This window comes from Sordaria macrospora, chromosome 3 (assembly GCF_033870435.1).
Source record: "Sordaria macrospora chromosome 3, complete sequence".
Taxonomy (NCBI): Eukaryota; Fungi; Ascomycota; class Sordariomycetes; order Sordariales; family Sordariaceae; genus Sordaria; species Sordaria macrospora.
Window position 1 is genome coordinate 4,039,061 of NC_089373.1, and position 25,091 is coordinate 4,064,151.

Genomic DNA, 25,091 nt, shown 5'->3' on the forward strand with positions numbered 1-25,091 from the left:
AAGGGCTGAAGATAGCCTTTATGCTGTCAGGCTGTGTAGTACCTAGAGAGATAGAAAGTGAAGAGATCAAATTTGAAACCAGAAATCTTGACGAAATGTCTGGCATTTTCTACCATGACCTGTTTTTGATGTCATTGAAGGGGGAGGGGCGTTGATGATGGTGATGTTTTGATAGTGTGTTCAGGTGCCCACTAAACGCGCTGTAAGCCCACTGTAACCTTTGCCATCTTCATGGACAGGGGAAATGCACCCTCCTTCGAACGACCACGAAATCGACCCTGTGGACAGAAATCGTCTCGGAGCGCATTCTCAGCTATTCCAGGCATTGTTGAAGCGTCTTAGAAAGTATATAGACGATTTAAGTGCGATAAAATGCTTAATTGGTGGAGTGACCAAGGTGAGTTTGGCCCTTTGTTTGCGGGGAATTCTCCTTGAATTGAACCCGTGGCTCTGCAGGTTCCATTCCCCCCATCGAGACAGGAACGAAGGTTCGATCATTCCCTGGAAAGGCTCAAGAGCCGTCGGATGATTCCACAAGACACAAAAAAGCCTATGGGATGGAATTCTAATTGTTTGAAAAGGGAGTGATAGAAAAGAAAGGAAGGAAAGAAAAGGGGATAAAACACGAAGAGACGGCCCTGAGGTAACGGGCCCAGAAACAAAGACCTCCCATGAATGCATTGCTGCAACACTTCTTTCCATCTTTTTGACATCCAATCCCCCAATTTTTCTAAGCCAAAGCCCAAAAACAAACGCCATTCCTTTTATAACCCGCGCCATACAAAACGACAACCCACGCGTACATGCCCGGGCAGTGTTAGGTCACTATTCTACTCCCTCGTAACATGCCACTCCTCAGTAATCTGTATCATCGCCGGCTTCCCTCCTGAGTTCCTATTGTTATTCCCCCTTTGCCCTACATGTCCATGTCCATATCCCGGCCCCTCCCCCCTCTCCAAATCACCACTGTTGTTCTTTTCCCTCCTATACCCCTCGCCCAAAATCGACTCCTCACTGCGATTATCCATCTCACCCACTCTACCCGCCGCGACCGACGTTGTTGACACCGCATTCGCATCATTAAAAGGACTCTGTCCCCCACCACTGGTACCAGGCCGATCACTCCCACTACTCTCCAACCCAGTCTTCCCCTCCTCTCTGCTCAACTCAAACTCATCGCTATCATCATCCCGATCCGGCCTGCTCTTATTTCCACTCCCACCAGCACCACCACCTGGTCCAGAGCGTCCAGCTATCAACCCGCCACCAATAGTCCTCAACCCGAGTCCCGCCCCGGCATCTGCACGGCTGTTCTTGCTAAACCCGGGCCCACTTTGCTTCTGATACCCGCTGGTGCCGCCGGAGCGGGACAGGATCTTGTCGAAGAAGGACTTGTATAAAGGTCGACAGACCGGGATGCCGATGCAGATCATTGTGATGGCGATTTCCGCGGAGGACCAGACGATCAGGCCGACGGTGTCGCGGGAGTAATTGTTTGTGGAGAGGTTGGGGACCTCTAGGGTACGCTTGATGCCGCACGCTCCTGCGCTGTATTTTTGAGGAGAATGGTTAGAAGGTGGTGGGTGGGATTGTGTTGGAGCAGGGTAAGGTTTTGAGGCAGAGATTATGGGTAGAAGTCATAGTCAGGGAGTACACTATGTAAGAAGTAATGTGGGGTTGTGAACTTACATGACACCTAGACTCATGCTAATGGCGATAATCATCTTCTCTCGCTGGTTCATCTTGAGTTCCCAGAGGAAGATCCAGGGCATCAGAGCGAAAAAGAAATCGGCGATAATGCAGAGGACTTTAATAAAAAGTTTGTCAGCATGTTTTTCTCTCATCAGCCCTCGGCAGCCGGGAACACTGCCCCTCTGAGAACTACAGAGAACTCTCAGAACTCCGAGTAACTAAGTAACTTACTAGTAAGCGTCAAAGAAACCGGCGTGGCATTCAAATCACAATGCCCTCCGGGGATCGACCGATCCCAGAGATATGCCGGCGGCGAGCACTGGAGCATAAAGACGAAGCAGACGGAGACCGAAGCGCACATGAGGGCTCCCATCACCAGCCAGATGCTAATCTTGTGCCAAGACTGGTTGACCAGGCGCAGCAGGAAGAGTCCCAGCGACCATTTTGCCAGCGCCATGCCGATGACAGCAAAGCACTGCCCGATGGCCTCCCACATAATGGCTCCGGGGAGGTTCTCCAGCGGGATATCCCACATGTTTTGCCCGAAGCCGTAGTGCGCCGCTATGGAGCAGCAGATTGTGTAGCCGATGAGTAATACCTGGGGGAAAGGGAAGTTGAGGTTAATGTATGATCTGAGCAAACTGTATGGGCGAGAAAGATGTGATCGGAATGTACTCACAAATGCAACAACATAAACATGATCATCATAACCCGTATTCGCCACAACAATAGTACGAACGTATAGTCGTAGACCGACGCAGAGTCCAGTAAGTGCGGCCATGATCCACATGACCGCTATGGCCCACGGGCCATCACCTCCTATTGCCATGATTGTGAGGTTATCGTGAGCTTGCTGGTGTTGGTTGGAGGTGTTGATCCTTGGTTGAGGCCGGTAAGTCAACAGAGGATGTCAACCAAAGGCTAGGTAATCGGAAGGAGCAAACGAGAGGAATCCGACGTGAGATGCACAAGCCACCGCGTTGGAATGATGTGTTTTAATAATGAAGAAAGACATCAGAAAGCCTCGGCACCGTTGAGCTGCCTCAGGTTTCGGGTATGAAATAGGAAAGGAATGTGTTCCGGCTGCTTGGGTAAAGCGGCAACTTGGGGCGGAAATCGGCTTGCCCTCGCCACGGACCGAATAATGGGGCTAGCTAGAACTAGGCGTAGGAAGTTTTGAGAAGTCAGCTAGGGTGTGTGTGCGGTCACTTGAATGTTGTGGTGAGGTGGATTGAGAGATGGACGGAAAGTTGACCAAAGGCGCTACATCTCCTTACTACACTATTGCGTAGCCAGTTAGCTTGATTAAAGGAAAGTGCACCCGAGAATGTGAGGCGGGCGACTCAAGGCAAAGGTCGTTGAGTCTTCTGGAAGCTCAGAACCTTACGGCTCTACAGTTCCCGTCTTCACGTGTACTTCTCAACCCTGCCACCTCGAAAATGAAGATGAGATATCCATGAGGGTATGTAGTGTAACTCGGACGGGGGAGGTGGAGCTACTTTCCCACCCCCAGGGCCCCGGGAACTGGATTGTGACGGGGAAAAGTGGGATGGCGTGCAACACCAGAGCCAAACTTCGGAGAGTACGTGTATGCCAATCCCTCCAGATGCGGACGAATATTGTACTCTTCCCCCAGTTTATCAAGGTGTGGATATGCTCTAACCGACGCAGGGGAAGGACTGGAAGCAACCGGGCTTTGGGGATAGAACCCTACCAGCCCCATGTGGACACTCAGCGAAAGAAGAGTAACATTGAGCCTTCAACACAGTAAAAGACAGGGGAGAGAGAGCCTTCATAACATGGTTTCGTTTGATGCACTGAAAACCGCGGTTTCTCGGCACTGTACCAAATGTCCGAACGTTAGACTTCTGACCAGATCATGCACCTAAAACGGCATTGTGTGCCGACCACACATGCAGGTGTCGGCTTTCATCACCTCTATCCGAACTTGAATATGCTTAAAAATAATTCGATGTGTACGTTTTGGCTAATGACGAAGGCAGTAAGTGGTCCTGCCCGGCTCGGTTGACGGAACAGCAGATCTCAGATAAAAGATCATAAGCCTAGTAGTATTTGCAGTACTCTTCAAAGTACTTGTGCGGACATATTCGTGAAGAGTAAAAAAACAATCGGTCAGTATGGCACAGAGTCTAGCGTCCTCTTGAGAATACCAGGCGAAGTCCAGCGAGCCAAAACGAACTGTCGTTATGCCATTCACCAGCAAGGTTTACTGAGTTCCCTGTCAAAGGCTCAGGCCCATCCATGTTCACGGGGCAATTACCTTGTGTTCCGCGGCAAGGCCAAGCTGGTAGTTTTGAGATTCATCCGGAGACGATTCGTCACCATTTTGCTGCCTCATAATAGAACCGATATGGCCCTTGAGGCATCAGCCATGGGGAGGAAAGGGATGTTGTTAGATAGAGCTCCACCTATGGTAGCGGGATTGGTGCTGGCGTTAGTTGGACGTCCTGGGGGCCTGGGGTTTGGAATTATCACCCCAGCCACTTTGACCTTGATACGCCTGGCACCCCAGCTACGTGAGAGAGGAGAGCGTGAAGAATTCATGGGGACGTATCATGATAATATGTGAAAGAAAGGAGAAAATTGATGTATTTGGCAATGATGAGAGGCATATATACTCGTTGGACGATCGTTTCCTTTGGAGTGTCCGGATGCAGGCCGTGGTGAAATGACGGCCAGCCAAGCAGAAGTAATGACAAGATGCTCCGAGTCTGCAAGCTCAGCGTGTACTGTTCTTCCGGGTCGTGTACTGTACCATATGACGCAGATAGCCAAAAATAAGTCACACGTCTGGTCACTATTTGAAGAGGCGCTTGGAACAGCCCAGAGGCGGTGGGCGACGAGGAGCTCAGGGATAGGGCGAAATCGTATCTTGGGGTGCCAACACCCGGACGCACTCCTAGGGGTACCGTTTCCCTGGGTATTCGGGAAAAAAAAGAAGGTTATTACAGCTGGCCATGCCTCTTCCATGGTAGCTCGACGAGATATAAAGTAGCGGTCTGCCGTTGTAGCCGTTCGGTTGTGTGTTCCGGGGGGCCTGTAATGAAGAAGACAAAAGAAGACCCATGCTATCAAATTCCATCTTTTGACACTACCGGAAAGTGCGACGTTAGACGGTTCTTGAAGTGCATTCAGCATAGTGCGAGAATATCTCGACTGTTGCTCCGGGGAGTGCTTCCTGTCTGTAAGGCGTTAGTTCAGTCTTGGCTCCCTACCTGGCAAGGCGAGAACCCCAACAAGATTGGTCCGAGAGCTTCAGCGAGCTGGACTAACTGGATACAGCCTAGCAATGCCATGTTAGCGTCCTGATTTTTTTCCCGGAAGGTGGGCAGAAGAGAAAAAGCATCATGCCAAATGTGACTTCGGGCAGCGATGTTGCAACCTCCTTCCTCGAGGCATCATTATCAACAACTGCTTCCAACTCCTTCACACATGCGCGAGGCGCAATGCCTTGGTCCCCAGAACGAGAACGTCCATGTAGCGACGTGTGATACGTGCGAATCTCGGTGACCCGAGGAATATCCATCCTATCAACGTCCGGGGAATTGAGCAACCGTGGGCGAGGTGAAGTGCTGTACCCGACCCACTGTCACGTCTACCTCAACGTCCAACGGTCTTTTAAGGCACGGCCTGTCCCGGGGTGTCTCAGGAGAAAGTCAACGGGTAGTGGAGAAATAGGGATGATCACCGCTCCTTTGGGCAAAGCTGGGGTGCATGCAGCTTGTCATTGGTCCGGGGATGAATTTGTAGACCGCTGTCGAGCCCCAAATTCTCGTCTTCCAAACGTCTTGCAAAGCTAACCTGCAGTAGCAATGGATGAGCATAGTGGAGGAACGGATATGAAAGTCGTCGTAGTCGTTGAAGTGACTTGCCTACATTGGCAGGATCATTGGGAGAGGCATCATCCGTACTAATAGTTGCGAACGAGATTGGATCGATTAAAAGCAAAGAGTGGTTTTGTGCCAAGTATGCAGGTCCTGGGAGCATATCGTTTTGTTGATTGACACTGCCAGACCTCGAATTTGGGAAAGCGACATGACCGAAGTGACCAGTCAACCGTGAGAAATCATAAACTCGGTGGTTGAGACAAGACTTTAGTTCTTCTTCTTGTCAACCTCAGGGTTATCCACATCTGACACCGTTGAAGAAAACAGCTCGCTTGGTGCAGGTACAACGCCGGCGCGCTAAAACGCCGTTGAATTGCATGAACTGGTGCCAGTCTTGGGCACTGGGGGAAATGCTCAAGTTCGGAGCTCATAGTGAAGATCCACTCCTTTCTCTTCCACCGCAACACTGTTGATCCTCGTTTAGAAAGGTTCACAAGACTAGTGTCTCTGCGTGCATCTTTCAAGTGGAAAGTCGTACACAGTAATAGTGTTGAAGTCCTTGGTTGAAGACCCCACTGATACCACATCATAGGCCATGAAGCCAATAGTGCACTGAGAACTCGCACCACCATGCCAGTCCATACCCAAAACTGCCTCAAAATGGAGATGGACAGGGCCTTGATCCTTTTGAAAATTCCGGTTGCGTTGGCCGGGCATGTTGGCGAGTGCTAATTTCTTCGTCTCCTGGACCGGCACCGTTCTTTCTGTCCGGGCTCCCTTGACTGCCACGCTCACTACGACGTGACGTTCCTTCATAAGGACTCCGGGGAACCTGCCTCTCTCGGAGAAGTTTAACACAGCTTGATCCTAGACTGCCAACATTCCACAGCTTTTAGCCATGGATTCACACGCTGGCTTCAATGGAGCCCTCAACCCGGAAGTCCTGACACTGAAAGTGAGGAGTCTTCCATCACCATTCTTCTCTCTTGTCGTCATTCCAATCCTGTCGGTTCTTGGGTGGTACGTTGTCTCGTGGGCTACCAACCCGTTGAAGGAGTACCCTGGCCCCTTCCTTGCAGGTATGTGAAATGATACTTCCTCAAAAGTTTCTTCAGTGTGTGAAGAAGGACGTCGCTGACCATGGTATTCTTCGACTCCAGGCTTTACCAACTGGTGGAGACTCTACCAGACCCGGACTGGCAGATATCATGAGATCATCTATGACCTTCACAAGAAGTACGGACCCATTGTCCGTATCGGCCCCAACACTCTCGACCTCGATTACCCCGAGTTGATCAAGACCATCTATAGCACTGATGGAAAGTGGCTCAAGGTACGTCCATCAAGAGTCTGCATCGTAAAGCGGTTAGCTAACGGAAAACCAACAATTAGACTGAGTTCTATGAGAACAACAGCGCCATCGTCAATGGAAAGATCACATACCATATCTTCAGTACCACAAGCCCAACTGAGCACGCCAAGATGAAGCGTCCAGTTGCCAAGTACTACTCGATGAGCTATGTTCAAGCTCTGGAGCCCCATGTTGATGTTGTTCTCAACGACTTCTGCAAGTACGTCGAGGAGCGCTTCATCAACGTTCCCGGTGGACCAAAGGAACTTGACTTTGGTGAATGGCTCGGGTATCGTAAGTTTCTTCCAACCACAAAATCACGACCGCTTTGAAAGAGGAGATGGGCTGACATCGTGCTCAAATCCAGACGCTTGGGACCTCATCAGCTCCGTGACCTTCAGCCGTCGCTTCGGCTACATGGAGCATGGCAGTGACTTCGACGGGACCATTGAAAAGGCCGAGGCCTCCCTTCGCTACTTCCAGACAGTCGGTCAGATTCCGGTCCTTGACTACCTCCTTGACAAGAATCCCGTCAAGCGTGTCGGCCCTCCCAACCTGATTAACCCTGCTCGCATTGCCGTCGAGTCCTTCGTGGCCCGCCTCCAAGGCAAGGACGAGAACTATGACCCCAAGCACCCGGATTACCTGCAGCATTTCATCGACTCCAAGGAGACCCATCCGGACATCGTCGATGATAACCAGATCATCAGCGATGTGCTTGTCAACTTGCTTGCTGGTGCCGACACCACTGCCGTCGCTCTCCGTGCCGTCTTCTACTACATGCTCAAGAACCCGTCCGTCTACAACAAGGTGTCCGAGGAGATCCAGGCCGCTGGTTTTGACCGCTCTAAGCCCGTTCCCTATTCCGGCGCTCGCCAGCTCCCCTATCTTGAAGCCTGCGTTCGCGAGTCTCTCCGTATTCACCCTGCTGCTGCTATGCTTCTTGAGCGATACGTTCCCGCTGGCGGCATCACACTTCCCGACGGCTCTTTCGTTCCTGCTGGTACCGCTATTGGTCTCAACCCTTGGGTCGTCAGCCGGAACAAGAGCATATTCGGCGAGGACTCTGATGTTTTCCGTCCTGAGCGTTGGCTGCAGCAGCCTGGTGAAGATGATGAGACATTCCGTGTTCGCATGCAGAAGTGGAACGCGGCGGATTTGACCTTCGGTAATGGTTCGCGTATTTGCACTGGCAGGAATTTTGCCATGTTTGAGCTGTACAAGGTTTGTGCAACGCTCTTGCATAGGTTCGAGATTGAGTTGGCAGACCCGACCAAGGAGTGGAAGGTCTGGGGCTCTTGGTTCACCATCCAGAAGGATGTGATTGCCAAGATGAAGGTTAGGGGTTAAAGGGTGAATGTTTTCAGGAGACGACTCGCCACGGACGAGGGGCCGAGTGGCGGGCTTTGGGCTTCTGATTCCCAATAGAATCACGGGCTTATCGTTCGCTTGTATCATAGATTATCCATTGTAGTTGCTTTAATTGCCAGACGTCAGTGACGTCCTCACAACATCTTGTTCATCTTTCAGGCACGCATCGTTTGTGACAGAGGAGTTGCGATTTAGCGGAGACGAGGGATGCGAAGCATACCGTACCTCGTCAAGTCGGCCCTGACCGCAGATAATTTCCCGCTCGTTTCAAATCCGTCCAGTGGTCTCCATGCCGCATGTAACGATGTGTTTCGGAGAAATCTTCTTGGAGGGTGTCGAATGCCAAGACCCAAAAATGAAGTCCAGGAAAATTCGGGGATTGGTGGATAATTCAGGAACAATTCGTGCCCATGCCGAAACACCAGACATTCGGTGTCCGCACCGTAAAGCCTTTCTCGCAAGATCCATGAGTTGTGGCCAGTTTGGTGGATGATGAATGCAGCCTGTTCGTAGCTCTGTTGTCATGTTGGTAGGGACTTCGAACAGACCGGGAATTATGGAGATAATTCTCCATTGGGGACGGAATGAAGTCGAGTCAGGCACTCAACGTAGTTAGCACGACTATGCCAGGTTGTTGTCGGAAATTGCCAGTCGCTGAAGCTGGGACAATATTCTGAGAAAGTTAGCGACGTCTCTTGGTCTCAGACCAAGAAGTATAAAGCCCCAGAACGAATGTATGTCTCTGATGTTCCAATGATGAAGAAGGGATCTGTAGAGCGCATCGAACACAACTAGAGCCCTCAAACACCCCGACGGAACGATGAAGCTCACCTTGGCTGTAACTGCCTTGTTCGCTTTGGCGACGGCAACACCCACGCCCACCCGTGATAGTGAGGAGAGAGTTCACCTTGCCAAAAGGGCAACTGTTTCCGATAAAGCCGACTTGGGTTACGCGACCCAGAACGGAGGGCAAGTAATCCTAACGGATCAAACTTGGGAAAGAAGCCAACAACTGACAAGCTTCGGACAGAACCACTGGCGGGTCAGGCGGCACTGTCACCACCGTCTCGACTTTGGCCCAGTTCACTGCGGCTGTCAGTGAGAAGAACACCGCTCCGGCTATTGTCGTCATCAAGGGTGTAATCAGTGGCAATGAGAAGGTCAGAGTCGCCAGCAACAAGACCATTATAGGTTTGCCTGGCTCAGGGTTCAATGGTGTTGGCCTTCATTTCCGCCGGCAGAGCAACCTAATCTTGCGGAACATCATTTCGTCCTTCGTTGAAGCAGACAACGGAGATGGGTTGAAGATCGAGGAAAGCAGCAACGTGTGGGTGGACCACTGCGAGTTCTACTCCGCTCTGGTCAGCGACAAGGACTTTTATGACGGTCTTCTTGATGTTTCCCATGGGTCCGAATGGGTAACTGTCTCTCAGTAAGCATGATCCGGTGTCACTTACCCAAAGCGCCGGTCGAAGACGAGCTAACCGATTATTGAAGCACTTACTTCCATGACCATTGGAAGAGCTCCCTTGTCGGTCACAGCGACAGTAACGGCTCCGAAGATACTGGACACCTCCATGTCACCTATGCCAACAACTACTGGAAGAACTGTGGCTCGCGCGGTCCTTTGGTCCGCTTCGGCACCGCACACATCTACAACTCCTACTATGAGAAGTAAGTGTCGATTGTGGACACTCTCTCGCAGTAGTTGCCATAAAAAACAGATATGCGTGAATGCATGAGGAGCAATGACTAACCACTGTTCAATTTAGCATGTCAACTGCAATCAACACGCGGATGGGTGCCCAGGTTTTGGTTCAAAGCAACGTCTTCAAGAACGTGACGGAGCCTCTCCTCAGCAGGGACTCGAAGCAAGTCGGCTATGCAGTCGAGATTGACAACGACTTTGGAGGCGCAAGCAACACTGCTCCCACAGGTAGCCTGACTGCTAATTCGCCGCCGTACTCATATAGCCTTCTTGGATCATCGAATGTCGCAGCTACCGTGCCGAAGCAGGCCGGTGCTATTCTTGGCTTCTAGGTGATGGACTCGGCAAGAATGTCGTGAATTTGGGCGCCACCAAGATGTCCGAAACATGAGAGGCGGGAATCGATAACCCTGCTTCTTGATGTTCGTATGAACCCTCTCGCACATAGGTTGAATCTTGATTGTAGTAGGGAGGAGGGTGATGTGATAGCCCAAATGTACATACCTGTCATTTGTTTTCCATTGCTATTGGAAGCATTTTTTCTTTACCTGAGCTATCCTGGAATGGTGATATGAAGCCATGCTGTTCATTTGTGTTTCTTCTCGGGACTTGACGAGATAGTGATGATACCCAAGACTCAAGTAAAAAGCGGTTACGGCGGATGTTGAAGGCCAAGCAGTCTTCCAGGTGACTTGTGATCCGAACACAATTTGCCACGCATGATCTTTCAGAGCCCGGCAGATCCGTAACCAAAATTGTCGGTTGAAGCCACTCCGTCACACGTCGGCATCGTGTATGGCTGATATACCGTATTGAGTTGAAGCCCTTCCTGGAGTACCGAATAAGCCAAGGCTCCAAACAAATCACTGCCGGAAATCGATGGCATGAACACAGCCTTGGGATGCTTACCTGGTGACTCTAGATTGGGAAAGTCCAAAGACTTTGCAAGAAGGCCATTGGCCGTGGGTCGCTCATGGATATATGAGTTCGGAATCCGGAATCACTCAATGTAGACGACGAGATTGCGCTCCACCACATGAAGGAAAGAGTCAAGGCGAGAGTCCGGCACATGCACTCCTACCAATAGCACAGATCAGTGGGAAAGCCCAGCACTGCATCTCATTTCCTCTTGTGGCAAGTGTAATTGATGGTGCTGGTCTTCGAATGAGATTGAAGGCGCCTTTTAGCCTGGAGAAGGAATCTTGTTTTTGGACAGGATCAAACCCCCAGGAACCCCGCATTTAACTTCAAATAGATGAATAGCAGAAATCCATAACAGCCATTATTGACGGCAAGTCTCCGCGGCAGAGTTAAGGAGGCCATTCAGGTTTGGAACGATTACCGACGATGTGGTGCTGCCAGATATAAACGATGCTCCGATGTCCCCCCAGATCCCTTGTGGTTCTTTGCTCTTTTGCTTCTTCTTTGGACCAAGCTCATCAAACACTTTTGCTCTTGTGCTGCTGAAGCATATCGCCGAACGTGATGAAGTGGCTTTCGATCACTTTGGCTCTCGCCGGGCCTTCACAAGCGGCGCTTCGTTTTGGATGCTCGACCCTTACCATCCAGCGTCTTGACCCTCTTGTCGAGCCTGGCAGGCTTCCCTCGTCACACGTCCACCAGATCGTCGGTGGAAATGCCTTCAACGTCTCCATGGCGGGTGACATTGGCGAGCAAGGCACCTGCACGACATGCACATTCAGCGAGGACTTTTCCAACTACTGGACGGCCGTCATGTTCTTCAAGCATCAGAATGGCACCTACAAGCGTGTGCCCATCATGCAGAATTCGGCTCTGCCCAACGGTATAAATGGCGGCATGACCGTCTACTATACGCAGCAGGACTTTAACTCGAACGGAAACCAGAAGATTACTTCCTTCAAGCCTGTAAGTGCAACAATTAGCTCTCAAGCTTGAGGATAGGAGCGGTGTGTAACTAACCATTCCTGGGCACACAGGGCTTCCGTATGACTGTCGGCTCCCCCACCACCAACAGTCTCAACGACGCCAAGGGACACGTTGGGCTGCGCTTTGTGTGCTTGACCGACAAGAACACGCGCTTCCCCGAGTTGCCTGACTTCCCAACTAAGCCCTGCAAGGGCGGCATCATGACGGTGCACCACTTCCCGTCATGCTGGGACGGCAAGAATCTCGACTCGCCCGACCACCAGTCACACATGTACAACACGGCCAAGGAGGCGTTCTCCCCAGCCGGCCCCTGCCCAGCGTCGCACCCGGTCCGTATGCCGCAGGTGGCGTACGAGACGCTCTGGGATACTACCCAGTTCAACAATATGTGGCCTAAAGACGGATCCAACCCCTTCGTGTTGAGCTATGGCGACAACAAGGGATACGGAACCCACGCGGATTACGTGTTTGGATGGAAGGGTGACTCGCTCCAGAAGGCCATGGATTCGAGCTGCATGTTTAACGCTTGCGAGAACGGTCGCCCGTTGAAGTCTCAGAACGTCCAGGCAATGAACAAGTGCGCCGTCAAGAACATGGTTAACGAGGATCTAAATTCTTGTAAGCCGACATCCCAAGCTGGTCCTTTTTTCCTTTGCTAGGTGATACTGACATGATGTACTTTCCAGGGCTCAAAGTGCTCCCCGGCCAGGCCATGTAAGGCGATGCTCCGGCAGCGTCTTGTCTTGCGGTGACTGAGTTCATGGATGTCGTGGACTGTGACGAGCTATTGAAGTTAACCTGTGGTAGACTGACAGAGTGTGGACGACATTGCGCGTGCGGGTTGTTGACGTGCTATTCAGAACTGCAAGGTAGCAGAGCGAGCAATGGGTGTTTGCTGGATTGATTCAGTTTGCTTTTTGGCAGTTTCCGCTGTCTTCTTTTCGCTGTGTTGAACTTGAACGATTAGGTTCAAAGAGAAGTGATGACCGAAGCTTTCCCATGAAAATTTCTCTCCCCTCGGGTGCTTATGTAGAAGGAAGGAATGCTTCAGATGATCAAGGTGCTGCCGACGGGTGCTGATTTTTACGTCCAGAAACGGAAAGTGCGTTTGTAACCGTATGTACAAGTAAGCGGGTCCGCTGGAAGCAGCCGAGCGAATGTCCACGCGATCGACCAATCACCATGTTTGAAGTTGTTGTAATATTACATGAGCTCAACGTCTGGTGTATTTTACAATACGCCCTGGGTTTCCTAACCAAATCATTAACTGGTTGGAAACGAGCCTTCAAATTGTCCAAGAGGAGTCGAAATGGTAATCTGAAGACCTGAATATTTGGAGGGAACTATCTCAATTCCTCAATCGTGATTCTCTGGGCTGTATTACCTCTAACGACATGGAACTCAGTCGGCCAGCAAAAATGAGCCGGCGGCCGATGCCTGTAACTGCAACTGCCCGCTGACTGCATACAATCTAATGCCATCTCTAGTTTGCTCGTTAGCTGGGTACACCTAGTCTACTGGACGAGATCTTCCTTAAGTTGTCCTAAACCCCTCACAACCATAGACATGAATGGTGCTATACAGCTCAAAAGGGCATTGAGGCAAGTCGGTATAGCGTATCAAAGTCCTAAAACAGTATATCTAAGGTAACATTACGCTTTACTCATGGAACAGAACGGATAAGTCAGATATCGAAATACCTAGGGAGGTTGACCAGAGGTCTCGAGCTAACAAACAAACCAGCATTGGACTTTAGGTAAGGTACGCAGCTTCCCCCGATTTACTGCCGACCCCGACCCCAACCCCGATCATCAATAACACGAAACAGTCGTCTTTCCGTCGATGCTCAGTCAGATGGTGATACTTTTCCCTTCACTCTTCACTTCTCGCCCATTGATCTTGGGCCTTGATTAGAAATCTCATCGCTTCTGAATTGCTGAAACGGTCAGGTCCAATTGCCCACTAAAGCACCGCGCCGACGCCTTGATTACCTATTGGTACGCTATAGGTTCCACACCATCAGAGTTCGGTCGACAAAATATCAGCCATGGCCGACATTTCCATGGGCAGCAACCGGAGCGGCTCAAGCACGAAGGAAAAAGCGCGAGCTTGTGCCTACTGCAACAAGTCGAAAACGAAGTGCATCTGGCCTGGCGAACCGGGCGTTGGTGCGTGTACACGATGTGTTCGTTTGCGACGCCAATGTACTGTGCCTCACCACGGTGAAAGGCGACGGCGTGGACCGTCCACTCGAGTCGGCCAACTGGAGGAAAAGATCGATGGCCTCGTTTCACTGCTGAACGCTTCGAGACAAATTCAACAACAGTCTTCGGCAGCAGAACCGTCTTCCTCGACATCTGAACTCCAACAGGCGACGTCGGCGGCGTCAGCCCAGGACCGGTCATCGGCCTCGGAATCCTATTGTATACTCCCCATGAGTTGTATCCACGTCAATGATGGACACCTTGGAGATTGTGCTGGTCAGCATGCACAGGATTGCCTGCCTCCGCACCATAACGCCCTCCAGACTCCGACTTCTACCGTCCAGACTTCGTCTCCAGCGTCTGAGCCTACAAAGAGCTACATACCGCCAACGGCATATGTCGATATCATTCCACAACCATACGGCTGCCTGCGCATAACCATGGGTGAGGCAGAACGCTTGCTCAAGCTGTACCAAACCGACTATCATCCTCGATTCCCTTTTGTGCCCATCCCACGGAATACAACAGCGCAAGACCTCTTCCAGAGGGCACCATTCTTGTTCCGGACCATCCTTCAAATCGTTGCCCCACAGACCGCCGCTTTGCAACGTGGTTTCACCGTTTGGTTTCGTGAGTATATTGCAACCCATGTCGTTGTCAAGCAGGAGAAGGGATTGGACCTGCTACAAGGCATATTGCTTTTCATTGCCTGGTTGGTTGATTTTCAGTGTTTACTCACCCCTTTGTGACCGTTCGTGATCTGTGGTTGTTGACTATCGGCGTTGTCTGTGCAAAGGAGCGAGTCCCATTACTACGCCGAATCGTGGGCGACAACCTTACACCAGCTGGCAGTTGGACTGGTAGTAGATCTGGGCCTCAACAGCCACAAACCCTCTAAACATGTCGTCAATGGTGCAAACCAATTTGTGGAAGATGCGAGACGTCTCAGCGGCTTCAAAGGACGGCCGGCTCATACACTAGAAGATATGCGGGCCTATCTCGGATGCTTCTATGTCAGTTCACTGTAAGTTTGGGCCCTGCGGGATTATGTTAACACCTTCCCTGGTGCTGTTGGTACTGGTCTTGATGAACTGGCTCTAACAAAAATACATGTCATAGCGCTGCGGCCTTATTTCGACATATTCCCGTGATTCCCTGCTCCAGCTACATATCCTTTTGCTGTGAAAAGATCGAGACAGAGGCAGAGTACATGGAGGACACGTATCTGGTAATTCTCGTTCGAATGCAACGCATTGTTTGTAGGATTCTGACGGTTTTCCCGCCTCCTGACTCGGATGGGAGCGGCACCATGACCTTCTCAGCAGCCGCACACATGGCCATGACAACTTTGCGTGCTGATCTGGAGGACCTCAAAATGCAAGCACCAAAGCACCTCTGGGACAACTGTACGTACGACCCGATTGACCACCGAATGGATTCAATTTGCTGACATGGGCTTCAAGTGTCTTTTGATATTGCGTTCAAAGGCATACTCGCCAGGCTATACGAACCCGTGATATACATGACATCATCGTCAGTTTCCTCCGTTGACGGCATCCGAAAGTCAGAAGCAATGTGGTGCTGCCTAGATGCTGTCAAAGCATCATTGGATGTGTACGCCTCATACCCCGTAGCGGACCTCAGTTATCTACCCTTCAACACCTACTGTCATATGACATTCGCCCTGATAACCGCCGCACGCTTGGTCATATTGCAAGATCCGGATTGGAATAACAAGCTCGCCGGCGAGAGCCTTGACTTTGCCGGCATAACGCAACGCCTCAGTGAGCGGTGTGATCAGGCGGACAACGTGGCCATTGCAGAAGAATGGCGTCGAAAGCGCAAATACGTCAACGATACTCTGTCAGTAATGGCCATGCACCGCGACAAGCTCCGATGGATTCGGTCGTGGTATCTCTCCAAGATTGCCGCGCCCAATCCTGCTGCTACTGGAAATAATCCGCTGGAGCCCCAGCCGGACTCACAATACCAGGGACAAGCAATGCCAGCTACCGAGATGATCGCAGACCCCGGGAACCCTGCGCTCGCTGATGCACTGACGCCGATGTCATTCCTAGGCGACGATTGGTGGCAAACAATGATGGATGATATGAGCTTTCTTCAGCCATAGGAATATCCGAATACCGATGTGACTGACGGCTCAGGTTACCATCGTTATACAAGCACTGAAGAAAAAATTGTTGAGCAACATGTGCAACATCAAGTTACAGCCTATAGGGAACCTCGAAATTGCGAACGGCAAGAAACTTTTCTGCTGCTTGACATGTCATACGCAGCCCTACGAGCGCGCGGAAGCTTGATAGCGCGCCTGCGGTAAGGCGAACAGGAGGAAGGCCGAAATGAGTCGAGTCGGTACTGGTGAAATCGTAGGGCTGAGCCGCGTGCCGGGCTCGGACTCCGGAAACCCTGGGACTTCGGACTCCGGAACAGCCTCCGCAGACACGGACGTATCGGCCCAGCCATCATCGTTCGCCTGAAAGAACTAGGCTTCAATATTACACTCGTTCTGTTTGGACAATGTGCCTTAGCCATCACAGGCTTAGATCTTCCATCCCCCAGAATATCCGTTCTTGGTGCAGTTCGACGTGGATTTCACGTTTCACGCCGCTGAGATGGGAAGACGGGACGGTAAAAGCATATGCGTCCGTGCATTTGGTCATGACTACCAACTAAAGCGGGTGCCTAAACCACTGGCCCAGTGACGACAGCCACAGGGCCAATTTGCCCCTAATGGACGCTTCTAGTAGCGTTCATCGCCTGGTAGTGTTACGGCCCAGCGAGTTGGTTACTATCACGCCCCCAACTCTTTCAAGGTTCACGATCCGAAATTTGGCGGAAACTTCCACTTCACCGTTGTTAGGTGATAAGAGGTATCGACAAACGATCAACTCAATGCACGACGATTCGATCCATACAGCAATGAACTGGGACGAAAGAGACCCAAAGAAAGAAAACAAAAAAACCGACCGGTTTTAGGGTCGAAATATGGGTTTTGCTGTGTTGCCAGTTGCATCTTATGGACGCCGCCGACTTGTCAAGCGATGGAGTCAAACCCAAGTCGTCATGTGTTTTGGATGATGATCATTCAGGGAAAAGTCTACAATTCCTGTCAGGTTGATTCTTATCTGATCTCGCAATAAGACTTCACATCTGAACAACCCAAGAACGTGAATGGAAACACTGTGGCTATGGCCGTCTTGATGTTATGACTCCTGAATCAGGCAGCGAAAGATATTGGGCATTTTTTCCCCACCATAACATCACCGCACGAGCCTCCTTACGCCTTTAGCGATCTTTTTTTACCACTGACATGGGAATTGACCAATCGCATGTAATACTGCGGTTTAGGGACTTTCTTTTCCTGAACCTTTTCGGTCACCATATTGGAACCGGCCCGGACTTACTTCCTCACTTCCGTTGTCAGTCAAGGGAGGAAAACGTATCAATGGTGTATTCAACAACAACTGACCTTGGTAGAAGCCGCTTCCTCGGACTGTAAACCGGCCCCATTCGGTTTCGACACAACACCACTCTACCATGCTGTATGCCATACCTGTACTCGGCCTTATCAAGATGGCGATGCAAAGGGCACATACTTGTCTCTGAAGGTCAAAGTCATATAAAGATGGCCGACAACACCTTGGGGCAGATTGTTTGGATCATCGCACTACTCAAACAGCTCCAACATCAACATATACTGAAGAGTCATCGATCCAACAGTCGCTCAACACCATCACACAAAAAAGACACATACACTCAGCAACACTCGACATCAGTTCAACAACACAATCTTTCCTCCCAACTTCCACCTCTAAACCAACTTCACAATGTCTGGCCACTCTTCTTCCCACGGCTCTTCCTCCGGGAAGACCAACTGGGACGCCATCGCCATGGGTTCTTCTGCCCTCGGCTTCATCAAGACGGACGTTGCCTCCAAGTCCTCCAGCTCTCGCGGTGGTTCCTCTCAGGGTTCTTCGACTGGGTCCAAGTCCGGCAGCTCCTCCCACGGTAGCTCGGTAAGTTTCTCTCCAATACAATACTCTGATAGCTAGCCATAGACCAGGCGCTAATAATAGGATAATCACAGAAGGGCTCCAGCAGCAGTTCGAGACACTAAACTGCCTCTCATACAAGCTTCCATCAGATCTCTACGAGGCAACTCATGGTTTGTTTTTCCTCTACCGGATTTCTTTGGCGCAACTGGTTTCTTTTTGCAAGAAAACGGAGTGATGGGCGTGGCATATTGATTTTCCCTGTTGTTGCATGACTCTATATAGCAGAGTCTCATCGCTCTCATGGCTGCCTTTGTCAGGCTGCCGGAGATAGGGGGTGTGGTGATGGTGGTGAATTTCTTCTTTTCATCGCCTGGGTTAGATGGGTCTGACACTCCCCTAGGACTGGGTGTTTGGTGATTTGGGTTGTGGCTTTCCTTTTGTACCGTTTCTTGTTACCATTTCTGTTTTCTTTGGTCCCTTTCCACTCTGTTTTTTCCTTAACTTCCCACGTTCCTTTTACCATCACTGTCATATTTGATAGAAACTAGTATAGTTCAATATCACAATCCGGCCGGATTACAAAACATCTTTGTTCCTACACCGCTGCTTTGATATATTGCAGATCGGTATTACGGCTTCCTCTGCCTACTTAGTGTTACCCTCCTTAACATGTGATATGGCGGTGTTTACCCCAAGTTATTTTATCAGTGCTGGATATACACTCATTGAGTCACCTATTTCACTCACCCATCACTCACCCATCTCACAGCCATTGGACAGTGGACAGTGCGACTTTAGTTCATGACAAGATGATAAACTTGAACAAACTCATTATAGCATAGAATCACTTTCATGTCGTCAAAAGTTCCCTCGAATCCGCCTCAAAAGATTTAACTCCCAGGCATCCGGAAACTAGTAACTACCAGTACTGCTGCGGTTGAAACCCTAGACTTAGACAAACAGTGTATCAGTACCATTCAGTAACATCATATCTCCATGTAAACTCTCAAACTCTGCGTCCAAATTCCAAATTCCAAATCCATGATAGCCAGCACATTGGACTTTAAAAAACGTTCTTCAACCCTTACCCAGCGGCACGGTGAAACAGGCACCTAGATTCTTTCCAATCCCATTCCCCCACTCGCTTTTGTTGCGGGCCCATAGGTGCCCATAGGTGGGCTTGGGTTAGTACCATAGCTGGTTAAAAAAACGGGTGGCAGTGCACAACTATGGTAGGTCTAGTAGTCAAAGAAGTGGAATCAAGATCATTGGAAACTGGAAACAGGGCGTCATTGGAACATGTGCTATGTGCAACGGGTTACGATCCGTGCCGCAACTCGCGTGGTGAAACCATGGACGCTAGTATTAGTGACCTGGAGGACCTGGAACTTTAGGTTGGTGAACGTGAAACTGTGCCGCATGCGGCTCCTTGCCGACCCCGCCTACCTACACCTGAGAGACCTGTCGAGCTGAAAAACATTGAATGTGGTGGTGGTGGGTTCCAGATGGCTGGGTCAAACATCACGGTAACAGGGAGAATTTGGATATTTGAGGCTATGATCAAGAGGATTGCGGGAGCTGGGGAGGAGTGTCGAAGTGGAAGGGTTGGTTGAGAAAGGGTGCCCAGGAAGAGAGGGTAATCGGGGTTAGGGTTGTCCGAGGCATCACATCCCGTTGGTCGACATGGACGCGATGCATCGGTGATTTCTGAATTGATGAAAAATACGTGTTTGAGTGATAGCGAAGAACATAGTACCATGCCACGAGAATGTTATTGTCTTGACGTCAATTTTACCAATAAAGATGGCCTTGGACTCTGGTCAACCGCAACACTCCGTCGCTTGACTCCGCTGGACTTGGAACAAAAACCCGCAGTAGGAAGGAAGGACTGAAGGAGAGGATGAGTTCTTGCCCACATTCGGACGCAGACCAGTAATTCCGTGTCTGACCATCGGATTCGAAGATTTTGACGCCAGACCTCATTGGAAACTAGTTCATCTTCTCACCTGGTCATTCTCTTTCTGTACCTTGTGTTGTTGACATTCAGCCCGGCTTCACGAAGTGCCAAGCCTTCTCATCCAGGACAAATTAACAGAGACTGCAGTCCGGCCAGACCACCAAAACGATCACATCGCCGTAAACGCCAAAGCGGTCTTCATTACTCTCCTTACTTCTATTCATTCCCTTTGTACTACTATTCATTTCATAGTCCCTTATGGCTCTTTATAGCCCGACAGACTCTCGATGGTGTCTTGTCCACTTTCCGTTGACATCGTGCTCTGGAGTCCACGTTAATTTGTCCCGGACGAGGTACGTCGACAAACCAACATCTCTCGCTTGGCTCACCAATCATCAACTGCCAGACCTACCCAAGCCAAAGTTAGCCTTAGATGCGCATAAAAGCTTGCCATTCACGCATTCGGGTGTAAGCCCCCGATCCATCCAATTAAGTCGCATTACTCCAAAGAGACCTACTTCAGCGGCCATCTCCAGCCAACGTCAATGTCTTGTCGAGGTAGCAGTGGGGGGCTGTGGTTTGTTTAAATCCTACAACTTCCCCCCTCTTTTTGCGATTGTTTTCTTTCCCTCTCTCCTCATCTCACCTACTCACTTCTCTCTCTCTCTTCTTCCCGGGGTTGCCAACGCTGCTTGCGGAAGTCACGCATCCGTCAAAACCCTACTTCTAGCGACACTACCACAACAGCGACAAGCTCTCGCTTCCCCGGGAAACGAAAAGGCTCGCACAGCAAGTCGAATTGGGAATATTTGCTGTCTGAAAGAGGCGAAGCGAGAGCGCTTTCAACGAACGACTTGTATCCAGCTTCAGGGCGACATACACGTTGTTGGTTGCCCTCTCTCAGACAGCAAATATTCCCAATTCGACCTGCTGTGCAGAACCAAAAACACCATGGGCCATCGAGCCAGGAAAATCATCTTCTTCCCGGACTGCTTTGTACGTGCAAAGATCACTTGCAAAATATAATGCCAGGAGATTAACCCGGCGTCGGATTTCGCAGATTCCCCAACTACCTCTACACATGTCTACACAACTTCGAACATCTGCTCTTCGGAGGTCATTCGGACTCCAACCATCTCGGGCGAACGCAATGAGAATGTACGACGCCTCGGTCACTCATTATGGAGATTGTCGGGCCTCCGTGCTCGCAGTCAGATGCCTTGTGAGTATGGCAGGGGTTAGTACACTACCATTAACTTCCCGGAGATTGTCGGGACGAAACGGCTTTCTGCCGGAGCGAGGTGGTCAGTTGGTATCGACACAATGGGACCAAAGGGAAGAGATGATGGAGGAAAATTAGCCCGCGTTTTTTCTTGGACCAGGTATGCTAATCTCGCAACAAAATTAGGAGGGGCTTCGAGATGAATAGCTAACAGATTGGATTCGTAAAGATTGCGTGACCTTGATATGTCGAAAAAAGGTCAACACTGCATCCGTAAAGCCTCGGACTGCGAACAATAAACAAATTAACAGCGCTACAACAAAACCACTAACAACATCGCTCGAGCAACCCCAACGCAAGTCTCCGAGTTTTGGATTCTGGCTTGGTAATTGTCACAATGCATCAACAACAACTACAGTTTACCTCATCAGAGATGTTCTCTGGGGAAGCCTTTTGGACTTGGGGTGACGAACAGTGGGGGTGGCTTGATGGCAGCTTGTGGCCATTCCCTGAGGGATTTGAAGGAGTGGACTTCTGTCTCTTCAACGAAAGCCCTTCCATATCCCAAGCCCAAGCTATCATCCTTCCCTCCGGTATATGCCAACAAACATTGCGCACTACCGAGCCAGAAATTGACCCACATTTCGAAGCTTACAACATTCCTCCAGCGAATCCTTTGACATACGAACAGCAAGCTCACTTATTTCCATCTGGTTCTCCAACATACCAACTACAAGCTCACTTCCCATCTGGTTCCACGACATACTCTCAACCTCCCTCTCTCGGATTTTCACCCATGCCATCTCAAGACTCCCCTGCATCTGTCGAGCAAACACCGCCAAGTATGCCTCTCCCATACATCCTACTCAACCACGGAGAAGCTTCCATGAGTGGATCGCAGCTTCAGGATGCGCAGCCTCCGGCTGTGTTGACTGACGCGGTGCCAGGCTTGCCAGTTGAGCTTATGGACGGCCGACTGCCCAAGGACCGTCAAGCACACCCAGAGTCGTTCCATGGACAGGCTCAGAACCAGGGGCAGCCAGCATCAACAGATCAATTAGGCCACAGTCCAAAGTTACCTGCGTAAGTAAAACCACGATTAGATTTTATGCTTTTTTTCGCTCTCAGTCCGGTCACTAACGCCATCCATCACAGCCGACGTCAACGAAGAAAGGACAAGCCGGAAGCGTGTCCCATTTGCGGTAAGGGTCATGCCTACCAGGCAGAGCTGGACAGACATATCATAGCTCAGCACAAGGACCAAGCAGAGAAACATGCCCTTTCGACCGCGCGACTCCCTTGCCCGCATTGCCCAAGGGACTTTGCTAGGAAAGATCATCTCGTCCGCCACCGTCAGCGGAAACATGGACTGGCAAAACAGCAAAAGAGGAGTAAGAAGATTTGACATCGGTGGTGGCGGTGGTGGCGGTGGTGAGGGACATCACCTGGTTGTTGCTGTTACAAGCAAAATGTTTGCTTCTTTTTTTCCTTCCTTCTCATGGCTCGTCTTTTTTTTTGGCTTTCAGCTTAGCGACGGCGTCTCTGTTCTCTTTTCCGGCGAATCGAAATTCACGACATGATGACATGGTTATGTAGTATACGAAGCATTGAGGTAGACACAGCACGAATTGAGATTTATGTTCAGAAATACTGTTAGGTCTCGATGTCGAGGCTGATACTGGTTTGTCTGTTAGTTCGAGACCTCTGGACTCTGGTCGGCCTTCCCAAGAGTTTAGGTATCTGATCTGTACGTTACGTTCGATACGTAAGCTATGATCTTGCTTTGCATAGGCCTTATTGAATTCTGCCAATACGTTTCAGAGCCGTCATAGCCATTACATTTTGCTCTTGTGAGGGTTGTGGTAGTTTGGGAGGGATCTCGGGCAGATGCAAGAGTACAGCTAACACATAACGAACCGATAATGTTTTGTAAGAATAAATGTTCTTGCTTGTAGACCATGAACTGTCAATTCGGGGACGGTTACCACTGGGCTGACCAGTATCAAAACAATCATGGCGAAAAGTCGAAGTTTCATGTCTTGGGGGGGAGCAAAGTCGTGATATCATTTCTACTCAGAACCCTAACCCAGATGAACTGACCAGAGCAAGGGATGATCGGAGGTGCAGGGAACAGTGCTGAGGGTCACCGGGAACACCCCTTGCAGCCCTGGGAGCTGCACTATAAAACACCTGTTAAAGTGGGCATATGTGCCCCGCGAATTCTGGGGGCCCGGGCGCGTCTCCCACTGAGTGGTCTTGCCCAAAACGTCACAGGAATTCGGGACGGGAGACGCGATTCTTTGATCTCGTCAACTCCAACCTTTGCGCCAGTACATCCATTTCCACACCTTCACGACTCGGCCGAACACTCAGTCGAGGCAGCGGAGGCTGAAACCGAGCGACAATGAGGTGATACCCTTTTTTTTACGACCTAGCTACATAACCACGAAAAACACAATGGCGCTCCCACTGCCCCCAGGGCTGACCCAGAACGAGGTCGCCTTCCTCGCCGAGATGGAAATGGTAACCGTCGTCCCACGTCAGCGCCTGGACAGCATCGATCTTCTTGGTGTAAGTTTGTCTTCGCTCAACCTGTCCCAGATTATGGGAACACCAATTGACTGACCATCCACTCGGCAACAACAGGGAAAAACACCACAACTCCGTCCTCCCCACCGCGCCCAACTGCCTCTCTGGCTCGCCCTCCTCCTCAAGAAACAGCGCCGCGCCAACATCGTTCCTCCAGCATGGATGCACCCGGCCTCCCTCGCTGAGATCATTCACCGCGAAACAAAAGAAGACCCCGAAGCCTTCTCCGCGCCACCACCTCCGCCCTCGCGCGCCTTATACTCCCAGCCCGGCACCGCTCGCCGGCTAAACCACCACGCCAGCTATCTCGATGACTTTACGCAATCACAACAAGACTCCCAACAACAACAACAACAACAACAACAACAACAACAACAAGATCCGAACTCCATCTTATCTCCACCCTTCCTTCCCTCGAACGTTGCCGAGTCACCCGCTGGATACCTCCCCTACCACTGGCTAGAGGTGGCTGAGGCCTTGCTCACGCACGCCGGCGATGATATGCCCGCCCCGGCAGGCGAGGTGCGCTCGTTACTAAGGGATCTGGTGGAGGTGCGTGCGGCCAAGATGCGCAGCAGTACGTCGGCGTTGGAGGGCTTCGGTGATGCCTGGTTGACACTGCGTGGTGTGGGTGCTATGGAGTTGGCTGAGAACAGAGCCTTCCTGGCGGGCTTGGTGGACGGTGTGAGGAAGATCGGGGCTAGTGCCGAGGCGACGAGGAGAGAGGAGGAAGAGGAGGCTAGGAGGGGTGGGGAGTATGGTGGCGATGGGGATGAGGATAGTGATGAGGATATGGGCCTTTGAAAAAGGTTGCATGGGAGAATTTCTGACGAGGGGCCAAAAAAGAAGGGGGACAGAGAAGAGAGGGATGATCAACGGTCGCCTGAGGGCGGTGACCGAGAATTAGGAGACTCCCTTGCAAACACCAAGGGCGAGTCCGACCACAAAGGCTTATGCCCGAGCAACGTGGTCAACAATGAGATACCCAAGGAGACATGGAAGAAAATGCGAGGCAAGCTTATGCACAGACGCAAGGCTATTGTACAACGAGGTGACAAGAATATCCAATATCAAGACTCTTATGTCCAAATATGCACAACACGGCTCAAAACAAAAAAAGCAAGGTGCATTACCCTCTTCCCGGCCAGCGGAATCACAAATTGCACCCATCAAAAACACCAAACAGAAACACCTTCTACTTGTATCCCATAATCCTTAATTCCTT

The 25,091-nt window shown here is 50.7% G+C and overlaps 7 protein-coding genes across 7 annotated transcripts; 6 read left to right on the plus strand and 1 right to left on the minus strand.

The window, feature by feature from the left end:
- Nucleotides 1–612: 612 nt before the first annotated feature.
- Nucleotides 613–3,122, minus strand: SMAC4_01022 (uncharacterized protein). Its single transcript, XM_003350083.2, has 4 exons — nucleotides 2,372–3,122; nucleotides 1,924–2,290; nucleotides 1,690–1,807; nucleotides 613–1,548 (listed from the first exon to the last, which is right to left on the minus strand). Exons 1-4 carry the CDS (start codon nucleotides 2,519–2,521, stop codon nucleotides 831–833), a joined length of 1,353 nt encoding a protein of 450 aa, XP_003350131.2. The 5' UTR covers nucleotides 2,522–3,122; the 3' UTR covers nucleotides 613–830.
- A 3,316-nt stretch (nucleotides 3,123–6,438) lies between these two features.
- SMAC4_13514 (uncharacterized protein) lies at nucleotides 6,439–8,241 on the plus strand (the record flags this gene model as incomplete). The annotated part of the gene is made up of 4 exons (XM_003350084.2): nucleotides 6,439–6,619; nucleotides 6,701–6,873; nucleotides 6,933–7,185; nucleotides 7,259–8,241. The coding sequence occupies 4 exons, from the start codon at nucleotides 6,439–6,441 to the stop codon at nucleotides 8,239–8,241; spliced, it is 1,590 nt and encodes a 529-aa protein (XP_003350132.2).
- An 841-nt stretch (nucleotides 8,242–9,082) lies between these two features.
- Nucleotides 9,083–10,302, plus strand: SMAC4_01023 (uncharacterized protein; the record flags this gene model as incomplete). The annotated part of the gene is made up of 4 exons (XM_066089532.1): nucleotides 9,083–9,231; nucleotides 9,293–9,694; nucleotides 9,760–9,936; nucleotides 10,035–10,302. The coding sequence occupies 4 exons, from the start codon at nucleotides 9,083–9,085 to the stop codon at nucleotides 10,300–10,302; spliced, it is 996 nt and encodes a 331-aa protein (XP_065946573.1).
- Nucleotides 10,303–11,455: 1,153 nt separating this feature from the next.
- On the plus strand, nucleotides 11,456–12,596 carry SMAC4_01024 (uncharacterized protein; the record flags this gene model as incomplete). Its single annotated transcript, XM_003350085.1, has 3 exons — nucleotides 11,456–11,857; nucleotides 11,929–12,496; nucleotides 12,565–12,596. The coding sequence occupies 3 exons, from the start codon at nucleotides 11,456–11,458 to the stop codon at nucleotides 12,594–12,596; spliced, it is 1,002 nt and encodes a 333-aa protein (XP_003350133.1).
- Nucleotides 12,597–13,468: 872 nt separating this feature from the next.
- SMAC4_01025 (uncharacterized protein) lies at nucleotides 13,469–18,818 on the plus strand. Its single transcript, XM_066089533.1, has 5 exons — nucleotides 13,469–14,794; nucleotides 14,879–15,106; nucleotides 15,202–15,488; nucleotides 15,546–18,119; nucleotides 18,191–18,818. Exons 1-4 carry the CDS (start codon nucleotides 13,926–13,928, stop codon nucleotides 16,211–16,213), a joined length of 2,052 nt encoding a protein of 683 aa, XP_065946574.1. The 5' UTR covers nucleotides 13,469–13,925; the 3' UTR covers nucleotides 16,214–18,119; nucleotides 18,191–18,818.
- A 2,599-nt stretch (nucleotides 18,819–21,417) lies between these two features.
- Nucleotides 21,418–22,927, plus strand: SMAC4_12733 (uncharacterized protein). The gene is made up of 2 exons (XM_024655162.2): nucleotides 21,418–22,360; nucleotides 22,433–22,927. Exons 1-2 carry the CDS (start codon nucleotides 21,675–21,677, stop codon nucleotides 22,680–22,682), a joined length of 936 nt encoding a protein of 311 aa, XP_024511079.1. The 5' UTR covers nucleotides 21,418–21,674; the 3' UTR covers nucleotides 22,683–22,927.
- A 267-nt stretch (nucleotides 22,928–23,194) lies between these two features.
- SMAC4_01027 (uncharacterized protein) lies at nucleotides 23,195–24,951 on the plus strand. The gene is made up of 2 exons (XM_003350088.2): nucleotides 23,195–23,848; nucleotides 23,924–24,951. Exons 1-2 carry the CDS (start codon nucleotides 23,735–23,737, stop codon nucleotides 24,668–24,670), a joined length of 861 nt encoding a protein of 286 aa, XP_003350136.1. The 5' UTR covers nucleotides 23,195–23,734; the 3' UTR covers nucleotides 24,671–24,951.
- The last annotated feature ends 140 nt before the right edge of the window (nucleotides 24,952–25,091 follow it).